Source organism: Siniperca chuatsi, linkage group LG4, assembly GCF_020085105.1.
Source record: "Siniperca chuatsi isolate FFG_IHB_CAS linkage group LG4, ASM2008510v1, whole genome shotgun sequence".
Classification (NCBI taxonomy): Eukaryota; Metazoa; Chordata; class Actinopteri; order Centrarchiformes; family Sinipercidae; genus Siniperca; species Siniperca chuatsi.
Window position 1 is genome coordinate 17,697,697 of NC_058045.1, and position 19,539 is coordinate 17,717,235.

Sequence of the window (19,539 nt, forward strand, 5' to 3'; positions counted from 1 at the left end):
TTACTTGTAATGCTATGAAAATCCAATATAAAAATTCAGTTTGACACTTTCTCTTTAGTATTCTGTGTTTCTGCTGTTTGTGTTTAGATTTAATATAATTTATCTTAACACATTGTCTTATGTATTTGGAAATGGAACATTAAGTGCTCTGCTTTTGACAGATGCTGAAATGCGGTTACATTTATTTACTCTGAACAATATAAAAATAATTTGATTTTAACTCCCAGTTCAGTATTGCAACTTTCTACACCAACAGAAAAGAAGATGTCACATAATGCCCACAAATAGATTTGTTTTTTCACAGAATCCAACACTGGGTAGATGAGGGCTGGAAAAAAATAACAGAAACTGTAGCTTTCGTCTATGTGTGTCATAATGTCAGCACTTATACAATAAGCTGCACCATAGCAACCTTTTTAACCAGCTGGTGAACCTGTGAGTGGCAGCCCAAGAATGACTGATGGCTTAACTGCCACTTATGTGATCAATAAAAGTGACATCTACACAGGCAGCTCGCACACTCAACTTAAAACAAGCAATAGTAACCATGGGCTGATCTAATTGCTACAGAGAGTTGTAAGCAGTAGCAGTCTAACTACAGGCATTTACACAAGGATATTGTGACAACAGTGACAGCTACAGTACTGTATGTACATCTACAGAAAGTTTTTTATTAAAGGACCATGCCAATGTTTTTACAATTAACAGGCCTTTCCTGCACACCGCTCGTTACTGAGGATCATTTGTGTAAGCATAACAAGTTTTTGGATTGATTTCCTAGCAAAACAAGGCACTTCCTTATTAGTGTAGTCAAGGACGCTATGACATTAGCGATTTGAGTGTCAGCTGTTGAAATGCAAATGTTTAAATAGAAGAAATTACAATATTTGCATTGACCTTTTCATGCCACCTCAAAAGGCATCTTCCAGGGTTGGTCTCCCAAAAACATATTTCCTGGATGCCTCTCAAGCTTCAAATGTTGAAGTTTCCATGAATGCATCTCCAAAGAAGAGAATATTCCCTATGCACAGGTAAATTACTATGTAACAATAGCAAACAATGACCAAAAAAGGTTTCATTGTGATGGATTATCAGATTCAAATACGCCTCCCGTCTCCACAACTTTATTCTCATGCAGCATTGGCAAGAAAAGGAAATTATTCTAAAACCTTGCATGTTTTGGCAAATGTTGGGCATTATGCCCAATGTGTAGTTAATGACTTACAACATTCAAAACCACCAGTAAGGTGCTTTGAATTCTATACTTTTAGAGCCACTTTTCACAATCTGGAAAAAGGTGCATGCTTAGTAGTCAGTTTAGGACAGGAGCATTTTTTCAGGTTGAAAAATCCTTTCAGTTCAGGCTCTTGATAACACATAGACCTCTGAATGCTTTAAAGACCTATGAAACAAAGGTTTTGATTGACAGTGAAACTTAAATTAGTAGTGAGCAGAACAAAAATGAGAGCACATAGGAACAAAGAAATAAGAAACAAAGTCAAATACTGTAGATAAAACTCAAGCAGTCTTCACTACTGTACTACCCAGTTATTAAAAGACCAGTCCTCTCAGTAATAGGGTTTAGTTTTAAGTAGTCTTTCTCCTTTACTGGGTGCCTCTAAAATAGTCGTTTTTCTCCAAATAACCATGTGACAGCATCATTTTCTGATCAACTCAGCCTTATTCTCCTCCGCATCAAACACAGTCTTTCATCATGTTTTTTGGTCAGGTTGCCTCTGGTACAATTTACCTTTTTCAGTTGACCTTGTATCTGACTTCTAATAATTCCAGCTTATATTAGAGGTCAGCTGTAATGGAAAGGAAATGTGTGCTTAACTTAGATTTCAGGTGTTTTATGGTTAAGGATGCTCATCCACAGGCCTTACATAATATTTTTGTAGCTCTCTTCTGTCCTCTGGGACACACAGCAGATACATGTGAAAGCAGGGTATTTAAAGTCACTACTGTGCTTATATAATTCTGTTCTCACTGATTTTAACATATTATGGCACACTTTATGGTGTTAAATCAACCTCGTGGCAATTTCAGAGAAGAAGGAAAAATCAGTTAATTTAATAAGATATTCACATTCTGTATTGTCACAGCCGAAGCTCTTCTTCAATATTCAACATCCAAGTAGTGCTACTTCTGTATTGTATGAACGTTTTACAAGTCACTAAAACCAATTTTCCCTCAACACTCAGTCAACAGTCAGCCTCCTGTCACTGAGGCTGTGTCTCCTCTGTGACTCTTGCATGTCACCCTGCCTGCTGTTTTGTCGATCTAGCTGCAGGCTACAGTTTATAATAGTCTCCTGTCCCTCCTGAGGAGGCTGGTCGAAGCCTGCAGCTACCATCCCTGCAAATGCACACAGGCTTGAATAAGACTCTTAATCTCCACAGTCTTATCACTCATCTCATCACATCTTGGCTTTGTGCGCATGCGTCAGGCTTACGTGAGTTCTGTTTGTGTCTGCGCTCAGGCTAGCCTCCACCCCTTCCTAACTCACCTTTCGGCCTCAAAGAACAGTTGCCGTGGTGACTGTACTCGTCAGGTTTGGTGGGATGGGCTCGTAGTCAAAGCCTCTCAACAATCCTGAGCAACCTTTCACCCTCCCCATTCTTCCTTTTCCTCCAGGAAAAAAATAGCCTACCCTTCACAACCACTGGGTTTCTAAAAAAAAAAAGAAATGAAAAGAAAAGAAGAAAAAAGTAGTTGAAACTCCCACTTTTGTGCCTCAGTTGAAGCATGCAACATGTCACGAATAGAACAAAGACTGACACGTCTTTGTTTTTGCAGCTCCTATTGAGTCTGATTCTCTGTGATACACAAGCAAAGGTGATATTCATAGCCCATCTTTTCACCAGTATTCTAAAGCCTGTTATTCATGAGTCTTTACCCACTGTACTACAGCGGCTACTCTTCTGTTCCACTTCTCACTACTCTCCCATGTTCCCTCATCAACAGCAACATTAAGTCCTTTGTACTGTAGATCCAGTAGTTTAAACTTTGCTTTTATTTTAGCTGAAGGCTTTTTTTCATTCTTTCTTGTTTACTACTTTTGTTTAATCATTTTATTTAACTGCAAAAAAAGAGTTCTACACTTGTAATATTGCTACCACTGATATTACTATTGCTACTGTTAATAATATAATTCTGTCATGATAATGACAATTATTTTTATCATAGTAAATGAATGTATTAATTAATTAAAGGAATAGTTAGGCATTTTGGGAAATAGGCTTATTCGCTTTCTTGCTAAGAGTCAGATTAGAAGACTGATACCACTGTGATATCTGTACACTAAATATGAAGCTAGCAGCCAGTTAGCTTAGCTCAGTATAAAAACTGGAAGCAGGAGGAAACACCTAGCCTGCACTGCTAAAACAACAATAATCACGTTGTATGTTGTTTGTTTAATCCGTATAAAAACCAACGTGAAAAAAGCATGTTGTGGTTTTACAGGGAGTTATGTGCTGGACTATTTTTGGGCCAGGTTCAGTGATTTAAAGACACTGTTGTTACAGTGATGACAAGACAACGTGAAGTTACTGAGAAATAACTTACATAACTCCCTGTAAAACCACAACATGTCATACAGACAAGAGAGTGGTTATCAATCTTCTCATCTAACTCTTGGAAGTAAGCGTATTTCCCTAAAACTATTCCTTTAATGAAATTTACTTTTGTGTCAAGACAACAACCCACCTCTTTTAGGGTTATAAGACACCATCCAAATCGATAATATGGAAACATGTCTGTAACCACATACATACTATACTATAAATTCACATACGTTCATATATACAGGAACCAGTAAAGATGTCTTCTCACCTGCTCTTAAACCTCCCACTCCTGTCCTTCCCATGCATCTCTCCACTCTCCTCTTCCTCCTCCTCTGTGGATGTTCTCCAGATGCTGAAGTCATCCATTAACTCCAACCCACCTCCCCTCCACTCTTCTAGCAGCCCACAGTAAGCTGTGACTGAGTGTTATGGGGGGGTCTGATAGTGGCAAGCAATGGAGCGGACAAGTTATTACAGGACAGGCAAATAGAGGCCCGGTGAAGCTTGAAAACCTCCCTTCCCCAAAGCACCACTCAAGCACACGCACACACACACACACTGAGGGATATACAGACAGACAGGACAGAATTAGAGACAGACAGACAAAAACACAGGCAACCACACTGGCACTTTTACTGCTGTCTTCCATGAAACCATAAAGACATGCAGAAGTTCTTAATGAGAAAAAAATACAGTAGAGGGGTAGGCTTATAGAGTACTACAGTACACACACACACACACACAGCTTGCCCATTAATTCCTTCTTTCTCTGTGCATGCTAACGAGAGCAGACATATAGTACATGACAGGGCACAGCAATGGCAACAGGGTGATAGCATGGGACATGAATATTAATACCGGGATGCCAAAGGGATCTGGAACAGTTCTGTCGCAGAGCAGTTAACATGTTTTGCTTCCCAGCGTGGCTTGGCAGAGCAGCTTTCAATCAATCAATCTTTCATGTCCCACCAGGGGGAAATTTGTTGGCAACGAGGGTTTATAAAAACAATAAAACATAACAGAGGACAATGAGGGTGATTGCACACTAAAGTAAAGGGTGAAAACCCTAAGAGAGTAGTGGTTTAAAACAGGTGAAAATGCTAATTTAGAGATTAAATAGTCCTAAAAGTTCTACAACCAGCATCCCATTTTCTAAAATCCAAGAGTAAATGTGTTGATAGCTCTCCCTGTCTTGTTGAAATGCAGGCATCCTGAAATGATTACATGAAGGCAGTTGCTCAAAAGGCTTTGGCAGGTCAGAGCGATAAAGTATTTCATTAGCCACAAACACATTTTGTCAAGCAGCAACCAACCAAAAACCCAATGTTCTTTCATTGAGGACATTGGACCTGTACAGTCTTCGGTCTAACATGCAGTGAGAACATCAAGTGTTTCCAGGTCTCTGCTAGATAAAATATACCTTAGATTTCACAGTTTCTTAGCAAGGATGCCTGTATCAAAAGTAATTTATCAGTGTTGCGTGAATGGATATGTCTCATCTGTAAGGTACAGCACACAAACAAACACCATACGTCTCGAGTGAAATAATGAAAACATGAGCTGAGATGGAGGTGAGGCATGGTCCCCATTTATGCGTGGAATTAAAGTTTGATCTGTATCTGGATGTCTTATCTAGATAGAAGTAGGTTGTATGTTAATGGAAGGTGGTAATGCACACAAACACTATCAGCACATGACAGGATCAGCGAGACCACTTCTGGAGTTGATCTGGCTTTCAGTGTGATTGGATCGCATTATACAGTGTCCGCTCATGAGTCAGAAATAAAATCACTACAGGCTCTGCTCTGCTACTAGCCAAGATGGTGTACCAAAAAAGGACAATTCTCATCTCCAAAGTTAACAAGAAAACACTGAAACATTCACAGTTGTTGCAAAACACAATTTCTGTAAAACCAACTTGTTGTTTTCGGGTGCTTCCTGTAGAGAAAGAAAAGGTACAGTCTACAGTAACCTCACCTCACCTCACCTACATGTTTTTTGTTGACAATAGATGAACCTCCCGCCTCTCCATCTACTCACCTGCTATGCATAGTGTGCATAAAAAATGTGATCAAATCACAATGCAGGCAGAATGCAGACAACAAGAAAGAAAAATTGCTGGGAGTAAGTGCAGTGGAGTGATTGTGTTATATTCCAGATGCAGACTTAAGTTTAATAGCAGGTGTAAATTGGGTCAGAAAGACGGTAAAAGCAGGACAGTTTCAGTTTTATAATAGTTTTTAGTAAAGTTTATTGCGCCCATAGCCACCGCAGTCCTTTTTAAGAGTTTGTTTTTCATCCTCTAGATTCCTCTCTACTGGTAGTGGAGTCTGAAGAGAGGAAAGCATGAGTGCACCAAACAACCCACAAGTTGCTGTTTGTAGTTCCCCCCAATATTTTTCAGATTTCCACACCATGTGGCATGGGTTTAGTTAGTTCTCTCTGGACCAGGATGAAAGGATTTCTGGGATTTTGTTTGTTTTGCTGTTTTTACTCATATAAGCATCTGAAAGCAGACTGTGTGAATGTGTGGATGCATGGATGTGTTTATTTCTCATGAACGTACTGTAAGATATGCTCATGAATTTACAGTATGTGCCTGGTTGCCATGCCCCCCCCCCAACCCAATGCACGCCCTCCCCCTGCTCCAGATTCCCGCCCAATACTAAAGGATGAAATGTGAACGTGTGTGAGTGTATGTGTGCGTGTTGCCAAGTAAACATGAGAGCTGTCTGCCCCCTAGTGGTTTCATTCTCTTTTCATGGTCCCTTCACTCATACTGGACTTAATGCGCTGAGCTATGAGCTGGCCAAGCCTGTCACTGGATCTGCACCTCATTTTATCACTCTGTCGTTGTGGGCATAACTGTGGCAACAGAGCTGCCAAATGAGCCAGCAGGCCCACACCTGTAATTAGCGTCAGACAAAGTGACTCTGCAATAAGAGAAAGTATTGCTGTGACCAACCTCTATCATCTGAAGACAGCCGTACTTGACACATAGCAGCAAACCCTGGAATGCTGAAGCCAGAGGATGATTACTTTTTTCTCCCCACTTTGGACTCTTTTTAAAGATGGCACTTTGTGAATGTAAAATGGCTCTTCAGTGCATATAAAGTACAGCACATCTGTGCAGGCCCTATCTTTTCCCTCAGGAATGAGCCAGAAGGGGGAAATATCTCCATTCCCTTTATTCAGATGCATTTTAAGTGTGGCAATTAAGACATGGGGAGTCTTTTATTAGGCCGATTTCTTTTTATTTTATTTTGCTCATTCATCTTCGGATGAGTGTATTCTGATAGTTGGCCAATCAGGATAAAGGAATGCGCTCGATTAAAAATAAATAAATAAATAAGCTTGCATCTCAGCAACCCAACAGCATGTCTGCTGTTGATCTGCCACATAGTTTGATTAAAGACAGTCAAAGGAGTGCTTCAGAGCTTGTTATAATCACTGCACATCCAATAGCCTATTGTGCACTAACATCGGTCCTTACTTTGCTTCAGTAGCTGCATACAATTTTCTATTTGTGGACATGTATGTGTGCACCAGTACTCTGTCTCATCTTGTTTTTATTTCATTTAAGCTAAGAAAGATTTTGATGTGAAAGCTTCCTCTCTTTTTGCTCATGAGCTGTGCTGCACTATAATGTAAATCTTGGGGTTGTCTTTTGAAGGTAGTGTTTTCCAAAGTAGCATCTACTGCTAAAACACACAGACACACAAATACATGGGTGCACACAGTTGTGTTCTTGGAGACAATCATTTAGATTTTATCATGTGGACAATATCATGATGTTTGTGATTGAATTGTTTTTGTATTGATTCATTTGAATAAGATGCTACTTAAATGTCTAAGCTCATCACCAAGGAATAAGTATTTACTGGATTTTTGAGGCCAACACCGATATCAATATTTTAGAGTTTAAAAAAAAAACCTGATAATGATACATCTGTCGATATTTGTTTTGTGACATTAGCGTATACCATACGCCATACCATTTCCAAAAATGTCTCATTAAAGAAGACAAAGACGCTCTAACTTCCATTTCCTATGACTTTAAGACAAAGATATGTACATAGCGGAACATTTTACAGTTGAAAAATAAACTTGTCTGTGCATTTTGCTGGACAAACAACAGTATGTAATTGCCACAAGATGAGATATGTGCACATGATACTTCAAAAGACACTATATGCTTATCTCTCCTCCCTGTCCCTTTGGACATGCCCACATCGGTCCCTACCTCTGTCTTCTTTCAACTCCTCTCTTCTGTCCACTGTTGTGCTGTCTGTGACCTCTCTATGTCCCTATAATTCTCTCCTCTCATGCAGGGGTAATAAGATTGATGCAGGCGGGAGATAATGAAATGCAAAAAAAAGAGTGGTAGACTATTGGAGAGGGAGAGAGAAAAGGCAATGAAAGAGGGAACAAGGCGGGAGACTAAAAGGAAAGGAAGAGAAAGATTGAAAGAGAGATTCGGTTTTTGTTGTTGATAAGCATCTTGAGTGCGTAATCCAGGTTGAGTGCAGTTGTTGTCTATCACAAAAGCAAAGTGCATGTCATCTCCATGACAGTAAATTACCAACAAGAGGGTAGCAGGGTGGAATAGCGAGTGGAGAGGAGAGGAGGGAGCTATGGAAAGCACAAAGCTGGGGGGGGACAAAAAGCACAGGAGTGGTGGAGAGGAGGCCAGAGGGGAGGAGAGGATTGGGGAGAGGAGGGGAGAGATGTGGGGAGAAGGCACTCTGATGTAATTGAAGTGGCTGAGTTGAAAGGCTGCACCTTGCACCCCCCCCAAGCCTCCACATATGAATACAGTATAGAAACACTGTTAGGGGTGCCAATGTCACAGGGAGAGTTGTAGAGTGAAGTTATTAATGTGGAACTAAAGAACATCTATGTGCAGCCCAGAAATGCTCCCAAATGTTCCTGATGTGGGGTAATGTTTACCCCCTCAAGATGAAATTCCTGGTAATTTCCCTTTAATATTTGTCACTCACTGATCCACTCGCAGAATACTAGTAGCACTATGTCGAACTTTCACAGACTGCTAGTATTTTGAAAAGTTACATGATAATGAACATGTATTAAATGTATTGGCAGATCAGACTGATCTTTTCTTTGTCATTGTGGTTATTTTCAAAAAGAGGGCAGAGTACACTTTAAAAACCTTACAAATATGGTGTCTCTCCTCCTTCAAAGCAGCCTTGAAGTCCAACAATGTAAAAAAAATCCTTTGAAAGTTACATTCAAATTCAAAACAAGGGTCTAGCCATCAAAAACAGTCCATTTGTTTTAATTTAGACAGACCATCCCCAAAATGATTTAAATGTCGATATTGTTAAAAAAAAATTTTTTCATACAAGTGAATAGTCAATGTTTAGGTCAGTTTGGTCAAGTTTGCATTATATGACTATCACTTGGCGTGGCAGAAGCTGAATGTTTCAACCATTACTTTTAGCTAACTGTTTAGACTTCTCTGCTTGGGCAATCACTGATCTACTTCAACTTGTATCCCGACATGCCATGCAGCAGGTCTTTAGAATTTACATTTTTGTTATGTCACTTGAAATTGAATGAGCTTAAAAGGAAGACTTCCTTCACTTTGGACTTTACCCCTTTTGAAGTCAACAGTGTCCAAGCAGCTTCGCTTTTGGCTCGACAGCACGAATGTACTTGAGCCTTTCATGTCATGTTTGACAAGACTGGAAAGCCTCTAGTGAACTTTGATGTTCAACTTTGATCATGACAGTTCCATCAAATGAATGTGGTACAAAGTAACACTGTCAGAGATGCTAGCAGGACCAGGCACTTTGAGTACATGTAGTGTGAGCACACCAATCACAAGAGATTTGGGTGACGGTAAAAGTTTGAAAGCCAGTAAAACGTTCATTGATTTGAGTTACCTGTCTTATACATAATGTGTCAGTCAGATGGTCGCTGTTTTTTGTCTTAAAGAAGGCAATATGTGCAGAAATGTTGATCCATAGAAGTTAAAATAAAAAGATTGCATCAGCGTTGTGAGTGTGTGGCTTTTCCCTTTTTACTTTGATGTACCTTAAACACAACATCTGGCCCTGGCTCAGCTATCCAGGACTTTGATGTGTGACTCCATTCTTCACAGAGAGTAAATTTACAGGTAGAAGCTAACAGTAAGATTTGCAGAAACTAATAGTAATCTCCTATCCTATGCTATCAAAGGACATAAAGTGTGCATGTGCATGCCTGTAACGTACTGGTGTGTGATTAGGACTCTTTTCTTTTGAATCAGAATTACTATTGTTATTGTGAGACCCCCCCTCACCTGTCTTTGTGTGTGATGATCACACCTTTCTTTGTGCCATAACTACAACTAACAGCTCGAAATGGGCTGAAACTCAGAATGCAGAGCTCAATCACACACACAGCAGGGGTGGGGGGGCAGATGCACGCAGGACCTCTGACTGAAAAGGAACTTGCCTCAGTCTCTTTCTCTTTTTCTCCCTGTCTTTTCATCTGCTGAATGTGTGATTTGTAACAGCCTTTCAGGCCTCTATCGCTAATGTACTGAATAGGCTCCTATTGTTAATGTTACAGCATTTTGAGTTCCTTTTGTGTGTTTCTCTCTGCTCCCAGAGGACTGTACTGAAACCTGATAGGCAGCATAGGGTGGCAGCGGTGGGATCTCTTTATTTGTACTTTTTTTACAAGGTAATTATGGAAATAATTCTTCTTTGTTTTGGCCTTTCTCTGCTGAGAGGCCAGTTCATAATTAATTGGTAGCGTGAAGGACTGGCCAATTTTAAATCACAAGGGAGGGGTCGAGGGGGCTTGTTTTATTGGCTGGTGCCTGGTTGGGGCGGCGGGCGGGTGGAGCATCTGAATTAGATTAGATTTAATTAAGGCATGGGGCCCCTGACTACACACTGGTACATAAGTAGGCTGTATGCCAGGCTGGTTGTTGTTGGGAATTTAACAGTATGTGTGCACATACTGGTGAGGACTCCCACAGGCCTTCAAGGTCAGGTAGACAGAGGAAACATGCAGCATGGTGTCTGGAATAAAGAAAAAACAAGCTAAAAAAAACCTCCTCCTCTAATGATAGTTTGCTGCTTTGTCCACATAATTGCTCAAATACTGAGCTTTGATAGTCTCTCCCAACCACCAGCACCTTTTTCTTAAAGAAATAGTTTGACATTTTGGGGAAAACACGCTTTCTTGCCAAGAGTTAGATAAGAAGATTGATACCACTCTCATATCTGTCAGTTAAATACGAAGCCAGCACCGTGTTAGCTTAGCATAAAGACTGGAAACAGAATCCGCTTATGATCACTTCTAAAGCTCACTAATTAACATGTTATATTTCGTTTGTTTAATCTGTACAAAATCCGAAATATAAAAATGACACATTGCGGTGTTATGGGGGTTATGTGTCAGACTATTTCTTCGAAAAACACAGTCACTTCCAGGAGTCTTGTCATAAGTCTTACAGGTAACCAGCAGAGACTCCAGGAAGTCATTGCGCCTGGCCAAGAAATAGTCTGGCACATAACATTGATGAAACCTCAATTTGTCGTTTGTTTTTTTTATACAGATTAAACAAACAGAGCCAGGCTAGCTGTTTCCCCCTGTCCTGTTTACAGTCTTTATGCTAAGCTAGCCGGCTGCTGGCTGTAGCTTCATATTTAATGTACAGATATAAACGTGGTATCGATCTTTTCACTTAACTCGCGGCAAGAAAGCAAATAAGCGGATTTCCCAAAATGTGGAACTATTCCTTTAAGTACACATTGTGACCTCTATCAATGCATGATATGAATTCCAGTACATATAAACAGTATATTACTTAATCTATTTGGAATCTGAAAGTGGAGTTCCCTTTCATAATCATTTTAGTTGGTGTAGCTTTGCGGATCAGACCTTTAACTCAATATTACAGAGTCACACTGGTTGACTTTTTGTGGCGCTCTGCACGTTTCATTGAATTCTCTGAGGCCCTGTAGCTCTAGCTTGTACATGTGGGGGGAATCTCTACCCCTGTGCTAAACACAATATCCCCCAAGAGCCTGTAAGTCTGTATAAGCCTGGAATACTCCAAAAAGGCTTGCCTGCTCTGCAGTTTCAGGAGATCTAATCCTTACAGATGGAAGCATTTTCAAACTATTGATTCTACCTCGAGGTATCTCGTAATGGTCATTTCCTGGCAAGCTTTCTGGGCAATATCTTCAACTGTCTGCATGATGGCTAGTGGACAGAGATGTGAGTCCTTTAAAGTATATATTAGGAATTAATGCACACAGTCTGTTAAGCAGAAACACAGAAACCTCGAACACAGAACATAGAAAGTATTCCAATGAGTGTTGAAATTTTTAGGAGGCACACAGAGGTTTGATCTTTGCAGCCCCCTGAGGCATTAGTGTAATTTGATCTGAAACAGCAACTGTAAAATACTTTTATGTAGCTCATTCCTCATTAGCACAGCCTTACTGCAGCTCCGTAATAAATAGGATTCCTTCCACTCTCCCTCCCTCTCTCCTTTGTACAACAGTACTTTCAGCCGGTAAGCAGCAGAAACACCATTTACATGAGCCTCACCCCGAGTGCCTGATTGAAATTCTCACACTGTAATATCAGTCAGCGGAAATGTTTAAGTGCTATTCCCTCATCCCATCTGGAATAATAAGCTGCAGTGCTCTCTGGCATTACAGTAGTCCCTTTCCTCATTTCAGGCAGCGAGTTGGCTGCTCTGCATTTCTTCCTGCCGGCCACGGCTCTCATCGTGAACTTTAAGTTCCCTGGACTCCTAAGTAGTTAGCACCCCTCTCCCTGCGACAAACATGGTAATCTGTGACGGCCCCTGGTGTTCCTCTGCCTTCTCTCTTCAATGCTGAGCAACCCAAGTCGAGTTTTATCTAAAACTGCTGTAAGCTGTTTTGTCCTCACAAAGAATTATTTAGCCTCTCTGTTCTTTTGCTTTCTTCAGAGAGAGGGAGGTCCCTACTTTTGAACTGTGGGCTCAAAGCTAGCCTCTGCACTGCACACGATGCTCCATTTGTTCTCCTCGTCTCTGGAAGCTCTTGGGGGAGAGTCAGACTGGTGTTACGCTTATTATGTAGCACTCTCATCTCCAAGAGAGGCTGCTTCTATTGAATCACACATAACACATTTCAGAATGAACCTGAAAACAATTTACTGCTTGATATTCATGCCCCTCTCCTTCACTCCCCTCTCGATTCCCCTGGCTCTGCAACTCCACAACTCATCCTCCCGTTTCCTCAACCTCCTATTCCCCTAAATTGTTTCCTTCTTTCTCCTCCTTTCCATCCTTCCTACCTCCATTCCCTTCTTTGTCTCCCTCACCATCACTCATCCTCCCTTTTCCCCGACCTCCTACATCATCCATCCTCAATGTGCTCTTCATCTCCTACCTCTCCCCCCACAGAAGCTCCGGGGCAGGACTTTGTGACACTGGATTACCGTCTGCGTTACTACCCCAGCATCACCTACGCTGTCATCGGCAGCGCTGTTATCTTTGTCCTGGTGGTGGCGTTGCTGGCTTTGGTGCTCCATCACCAAAGGAAGCGGAGCGTCCTGCTGCCCAGAGGCGTAAGAGGGAGCTCGCATCACCACCACCAGCCCCTGCTGCTGTCCCGTCTGGTCATCTTGGACCGGGGCCACGTCCATCCCAGAGGTCCAGGTCTCTCCCCTGGCTCCCCGACGGGCCAGTACAGCTCAACTCCCCAGGCACTTCAGCTGCTGTCTGGGACCCTGTATCCCTCCGGACTCTCCATGGACTCACCTCCGTCATACTCGCAAGCTGTTCTGGATGTCAGGTGAAAGGAATAATGATTCTAACAGCTGTTTATAATCTTTTGTCTGTTTCCATAAAGCTAGCTTTGCACTGTAAGCCTAGACTAAACCAAAAACCTAAAGCAGAAATAGTGGCTCAAAGTATAATCTAATTTAATATATAATTTTAATACAACATAATTAAAGTGTAATTTAATTTACTTGTTTGCTCATTTTTCTCATATAATCAATTTTCATAAACACGGACCAAATCAGTTCTAAAGGATGCTCTCAGAAATATCTGCATGTGTCTCAATGGTGATGTTATGTGATTTGTAACGCACAATCAATTAATCCTCTAAGCCTGCTGGGTACTCATTTATTATTAAAACAAAAGAGGAATGTTGATCATAAATTCCTCAAAAAAAAACCAAAGAAAGATGGTGAACATTTGCTAAAAAGCCCAATAATATTGATGTAGAGGATGATATTCTGATTAATAAACATCACTTTCTTCGCTATTCAGAGCACTGCAGCTTATTATTCGCTAGCTTCAGAATGATTACTTTTATGATCATTATGTGCAACATTTTTTCTAGTGGCTCAAAATAAGTGGAAAAACTAAATCATAATATGGGGGGAAAGAAGGTAAAAATTCATATATAACAAAGGGTTAAATGATGATAATGTAAAAAATGTAAAAAGCAAAAGTGAGAATCTTACTGGGTTGCAGGTTTCCTTAAATAATGATAGGTTCTTAAATAATCATGTTATTTTCTCAGAAAGGGGTGTACATCCTGAATCTTTGCTAGCTGCTGGTCCCAGTCAAAAAATATTCATTGTAGAGTCCTTATGTAATAGCTCATGGCCCTGACATCCTAGTCTTCCTCTATCTGTTTCTTCTGTTTTTTCTGCTAGTCGGCCTCCCTGGTTTGATCTCCCTCCTCCCCCATACCTCTCAGATGGGGAGCTTCCATCAGAGGGCGAGCTGCCTCAATACGAGGGACCACAAGACCCTTTGAGCCCCCCCTGCAGCGAATCCCTCTGCACCCTCCACACCCAGAACTGTGGCCTCGGGCACACAGCCGAGTTCGAGCTCCAGAGAGGAGTCGGACCAGCTGTAGCCACTCCCTTGTGGACTGATAATAGTTAGAACTTAGAGAATGCAGGACTGAAGGAGCAGGCTGGAGGGCCATGTGAGGCCAGGACAGTTCACAGCAAAGACCTGCTGAGGAGAATCAACAGGGACTAAGAGACAGTAGAATAAACTGCGTCCTAATCTCGCTGCCTACATGTCAGCTCACTGAAGCACTGAACTGAGAGAAGCTTATCCTGCTAGACTGATCTTGTATGCTGGCTCCCTCTGCTGGGGTCATGGCTGCACTACACCTTAATCAGTTACACGTTCATTCTTTTTTCATCAGTTTAGTTCACTTGAATTGTACTCTCCTTGAACAAATACTGTGCATGACACCTAACATTGACCACAACCTGCATCTCCAAAGAAGTAGGAGTTAAACTGCCAGACATTAACATATTCTTCATTAACATATCATATAATGATGACAAAATGGCGAAATGTGGCAGCACCTGAAATGGTCATTGTGCTATAGTATAATCATGATAGAGTGGTGTCATTCGCATTTGTGTAACACACGTTGGCAGCACTCAGACAGAGTCAGAGTTATGCACCATTTGTAATACACATACTGCACTTCACATTACACATCTGCAGTATTTTCCATAGTGCGGTTTATAAGAGATTTTTATTGAGTTGAAATTGTAAAATACCTGAATGCTAGATGAAATCTGTACTGTTGAGAATAACTGCTACATTTGATGACTTACTGTATTTAGGTCATTTTAGCAATGACATGTTGCCTTATTCTTACTGAAGTTGATATACTTTTAGACAATACAGTAGTGTTGTGTACATGTTTAATGGTTTAACAGAAACACATGCAGTTGTGATATACAAGAGCAGCTCAATCAGAAGTACTCAAATACTAGTAGTACTTTTTCAGTGTTGATATGAACAGTGATCTGATTCTATGGCTACAGTGAACTGATTATAGTACAAATTAACATTTTGTAACGGCTTTAGTGGTACTCAGCCCATATTAGCAACATGTTTCCACTGAGTTGTTGAGAAAAATTTAAGAGACATTTGTAAAAGAGCAGTGGAGGTCTTGTAGTTTTTTCACAATATTTTTCGCAGTGTTTCTTGATGTAATTTGGTTAAATTCAAGCTAAAAATGTGAAGAGGACCATTGAGATTTTTTCAAATAATCCTGAGCAGAAATTATATAAGAATATATCCTTACCAAGTAAATCATTCCTCTAAGAAAAACAACCACCTCTGCTGGCAAAGATAACTTTTTATTACATTTCTGTTTGAAGACCAATAATGTTTTATGAAATACAAATGATTTTGTTGAGGTCTTATTCTGTGCCAGTTTGGCCCTAAGTGCCTTTGTATGTGATATGTTTGAGGGCATAAATAGCCTATTTAAAACCTCTAAAAACAGCCTGAGATTTTACAGTAAGCTCACATGACAAGAATATTGTGTCTTAGGTCAGATTGTTCAAATTTTGCTTGAGATTCTTTTAATGTAGATAACTGATTGTGTTTCATTCTGGAAAATCATCCTCAGTAGTATTAAACAACGACAATGACAATATCTGACAGATCTGTGTTTATAAATGTACTATTGTCTTTTGACCTTTGTTCGTTCATTTCAAAGTAGTTTGTTCAACACTGTACATAGGAGATAGGGAAAGTAAAGAAATCTATTTAAAAGTAGAGTTTAAAGTGAGAGATGAATGTGTAAATGTACTTGTACTTTGCATCTTACTTTTCCTCCAGAGCCAGCAGTGATAATGCAGGCATAAGAAAAACAATCAAACCAAAGATAATCATTATTGACCTTACCCTCCTAAGGAATGATTATGTTTCACAACTGTTTGTACCTTTATTATTTAAAATGTGCAAAGGTTTCTTGAGTAAAACAAAATTCATGTTATTTGCTGAAAAACTGGAAAACATTTCTCAGGACAAAATTTATACCAGTCTGTCTGTTATGTTGTTTATATCTTGGTTTTGTTTCAAGGAATGTTTAAGATCAAATTCCTTTTTTTCCCTGATGTCTGATCTCATGAAATTAGTAAATTTACGTATTTGTGACGTTGCCCATCATGATCTTTTTATTCCTTGTATTGTGTACATTGAAAGTAATATAAAATTCTGACTCATAACTTGTGTGTGTGAGTTACATTTTCTCAGCAGCTTAATATATTGTCAAAATATGTTTATTGCAAAGTCTGAAGCTGTACTGCCAGCCCGTGCCCCAGACAGACAAACCTTAGATCACAGATCCCCAGATAATAAACATTTAGTAGCAGGAATGCAATCTGAGTCTACACTGTGGGTGGAGAGAATGAAACATTCTGTGGTGTATTCAGATCCCTTACTTAAGAAAAAATAGCATCCCACAATATAAAAGTACAGAAGTGTTATCAGCTAAATGTACTTTAAGATATCAAAAGTAAGTACTCGTCTGCAGTAAAAGTGGCCCCTGTGACTGATATATTATTATTTATGACATTATTAGATTATAAATACTGATACATCAATGCACAAGCAGCATTTCATTGTGGTAGCTGGTCAAGCTGGAACTACTTTTAGCTATTTAGATACAGGTAGTTTAGTTCAGTGGTTCCCAACCTGGGGGTCAGACCCCTCCAAAGGGTCACATGATAAATCTGAGGAGTTGTGAGATGATTAATGGGTTGGGGCAAAAAATAAATAAAATTTGTAGTCATATTTTGGACTTTTTTTTATCATGTTTGCCTTTTGGTTTGCAAAATATTGAATAATTTTATCTCTTTGGGCCTCAAACACTTATGTAAATGAAATTATGTGAGACACTGCTTTTTTGTGAGGGGTCACAAGCCAAAACATTTGGGAACCACTTGTCTAATCTTTAACAATGCACTATGTTTTATAAACTTATCATGTTTTTTTATGTAAAATCTTAATCTGCAGTGGCAGCTGAACAGAGCACTGCAGTTCTGCATTTCCACCAATAGATGTCACCATGTCACCATAATGGACAAAGCTCAGCGCAGAATGATCCAATGTGCAAAACTGAAGCTCTTCATTTTTGTCCTGCTACATTGTTGTAATCGAATATATCAAATTTAGGTTTTGTCAGAGTTGGTAGGTTTTGCTTGCATTCAAGCTCAGATCTGCATTTTTCTTAGATTCATGGCAACTATCTACATCTCTTATGACACCTAGTTTAGTGAATACATGAATGAATATTATCTCACCAGTCGCCCCCTATTTTCATTGTAATGTCCCCAAAACCCTGCATCTCATCTTGTCCCTCCACCACAATATCCGCATCACATTATGATACATTAGATAACATGTGATACCATCTCTGACAGCACACACCCATCCCCCCTCTCCTGTCCTTCCCATCCCTCTACCTGCCCCTCGCTTCCTAATAGTCCTTTATCCCGGTCTGCTCATCTTTTATCTTCCCGCACTCACACATCTCTCATTTTCACTCCCTTTGCCCCTCCTCCCTCATCTAATGTTAGGAGCTTTTCTCTCATCGCCCCGCTCTCCTTTACATCTTAAACTCTGATGCTGGAGGCCCATGTTTGCTTAGCCCAAGCCCTTAACTACACAGACTTTAATTAAAAGCTTGCACGCTTCCCTTTTGCTGTCTGTCCTGTCTCTGTCTGCCCGGCAGCTGGTGAATTGGCAGAAGGAAATTTCTACATATCCTGCAAAATAGTGTGTTGCTGGACCAGAGGATGCTGTCCCTTCAGTTATGCCCCACAGGAGATGAGACCAAGCCCCATTATTCTTAAGTCAGTGGACCCTCTGTGGGCAATTATGCCGAGAACCGTAAAGATGATGCAAACGATGACAATAAGGAAGAGGAGTAATAGTGGTAGTTGGGTCGGCTGTCATGGTAGAAGTGAGGAAAGAGGTGCGTTAGTGTTCATGTAGATGAGGATTGTTGTTAACAGACACCATGGCAAAATTCCAGGTGACAGAGCAAAGAGACTAGTTTTCCTCTCTTGGGGGTCTTTTATTTGGCATTACCGTAGCCGTTAGCTATTGGATACAGTGCAAGTGCGATAAAGCTGGCTAATATCCCACTGACAATAAAGACCTTAATTCTTTCAACTAGTGCTGAAAGAGACTCTTGAGGTTACTATATATTTAATTTGCTCATTTAGTTTCTGATCATTGTTCTCTACTGGAAAAAGGGATATAAAGTTTACGTAGGGATATATAGATTTAGCCACATAGGTGTTCAGTTCACTTGCTTTTCCAGCTCTCTCGCAAGGCCACTTTTGCTCACACATATATGAACACACACACTTGGCTGTTGTGCCATAGCTCCAGTGTGCTGGAGATAAGACCCAGTGTTTTCACATGTAAATAGTGTGAGCGTGGAGGGGAAGGAGGGTGTATTGTTAGCATGGAGCAGCTCTGAGGGGCTCTGAGGTGCTCTGCTGAGGGTTTGGCCAGCGTGGCCCTTATCAGATGAAGAGCAGGCCTCTGAGGGAAGGAGGGGTCGGCGAGGGACAAGGTCTGGGTAGGGTTGAGGGGGCCAACAGGAGAATAGAACAGCTGGCGGAGTCACGCGTGCAACCTCAAAAACACACAGAGCCCAGACACACTGAGCACGGTGGGAATCTCCTCAACTAACACACGGCCTCTTGTGTCATTATCAGCCACCAGCCAGCAAGCCTGAGCACATAATCACACACACAGCAGCACGAAAAGAGGAGCATTTCACACAATCACGGACACACACACAAACGCAATCACTGAGGACAATCACAAAGATTCACAAATACACATTTCCATACAGGCGTATTTACACATCATTAGGCTAACAAACACACACACACACACACACACACACAGAAAAAGAAAGACTATGATCACCTCAACTTACACATAGCTAGATCACCATTGAGAAATCAGCTAGTTTCACTGAATGAATAAATCAGCAATAACTTTAACTACCACCTGGTTTCAACTCCTTTGTCTTGCTCATGTTCAAACTTCAAGCGTGAATCCCAGAATGGGAGAGATAATACATGCATTCATCCTGCCTTTCTATGTGATTCATGCCATTCTTTGATGCCATAAAGGCTGATTCTGCACATCTGA

At 40.6% G+C, this 19,539-nt stretch overlaps 1 protein-coding gene across 1 annotated transcript in view; it reads left to right on the forward strand.

Annotated features, from left to right (window-relative positions):
* The window catches only part of ldlrad3 (low density lipoprotein receptor class A domain containing 3), a 73,931-nt gene extending 57,342 nt beyond the window's left edge, over positions 1–16,589 (forward strand). Inside the window, 3 exon segments of the mRNA XM_044192314.1 lie at positions 12,988–13,378; positions 14,253–14,376; positions 14,378–16,589. Of these exon segments, the coding sequence (XP_044048249.1) occupies positions 12,988–13,378; positions 14,253–14,376; positions 14,378–14,458 (596 nt within the window). The 3' untranslated portion in view covers positions 14,459–16,589.
* Positions 16,590–19,539: the final 2,950 nt, after the last annotated feature.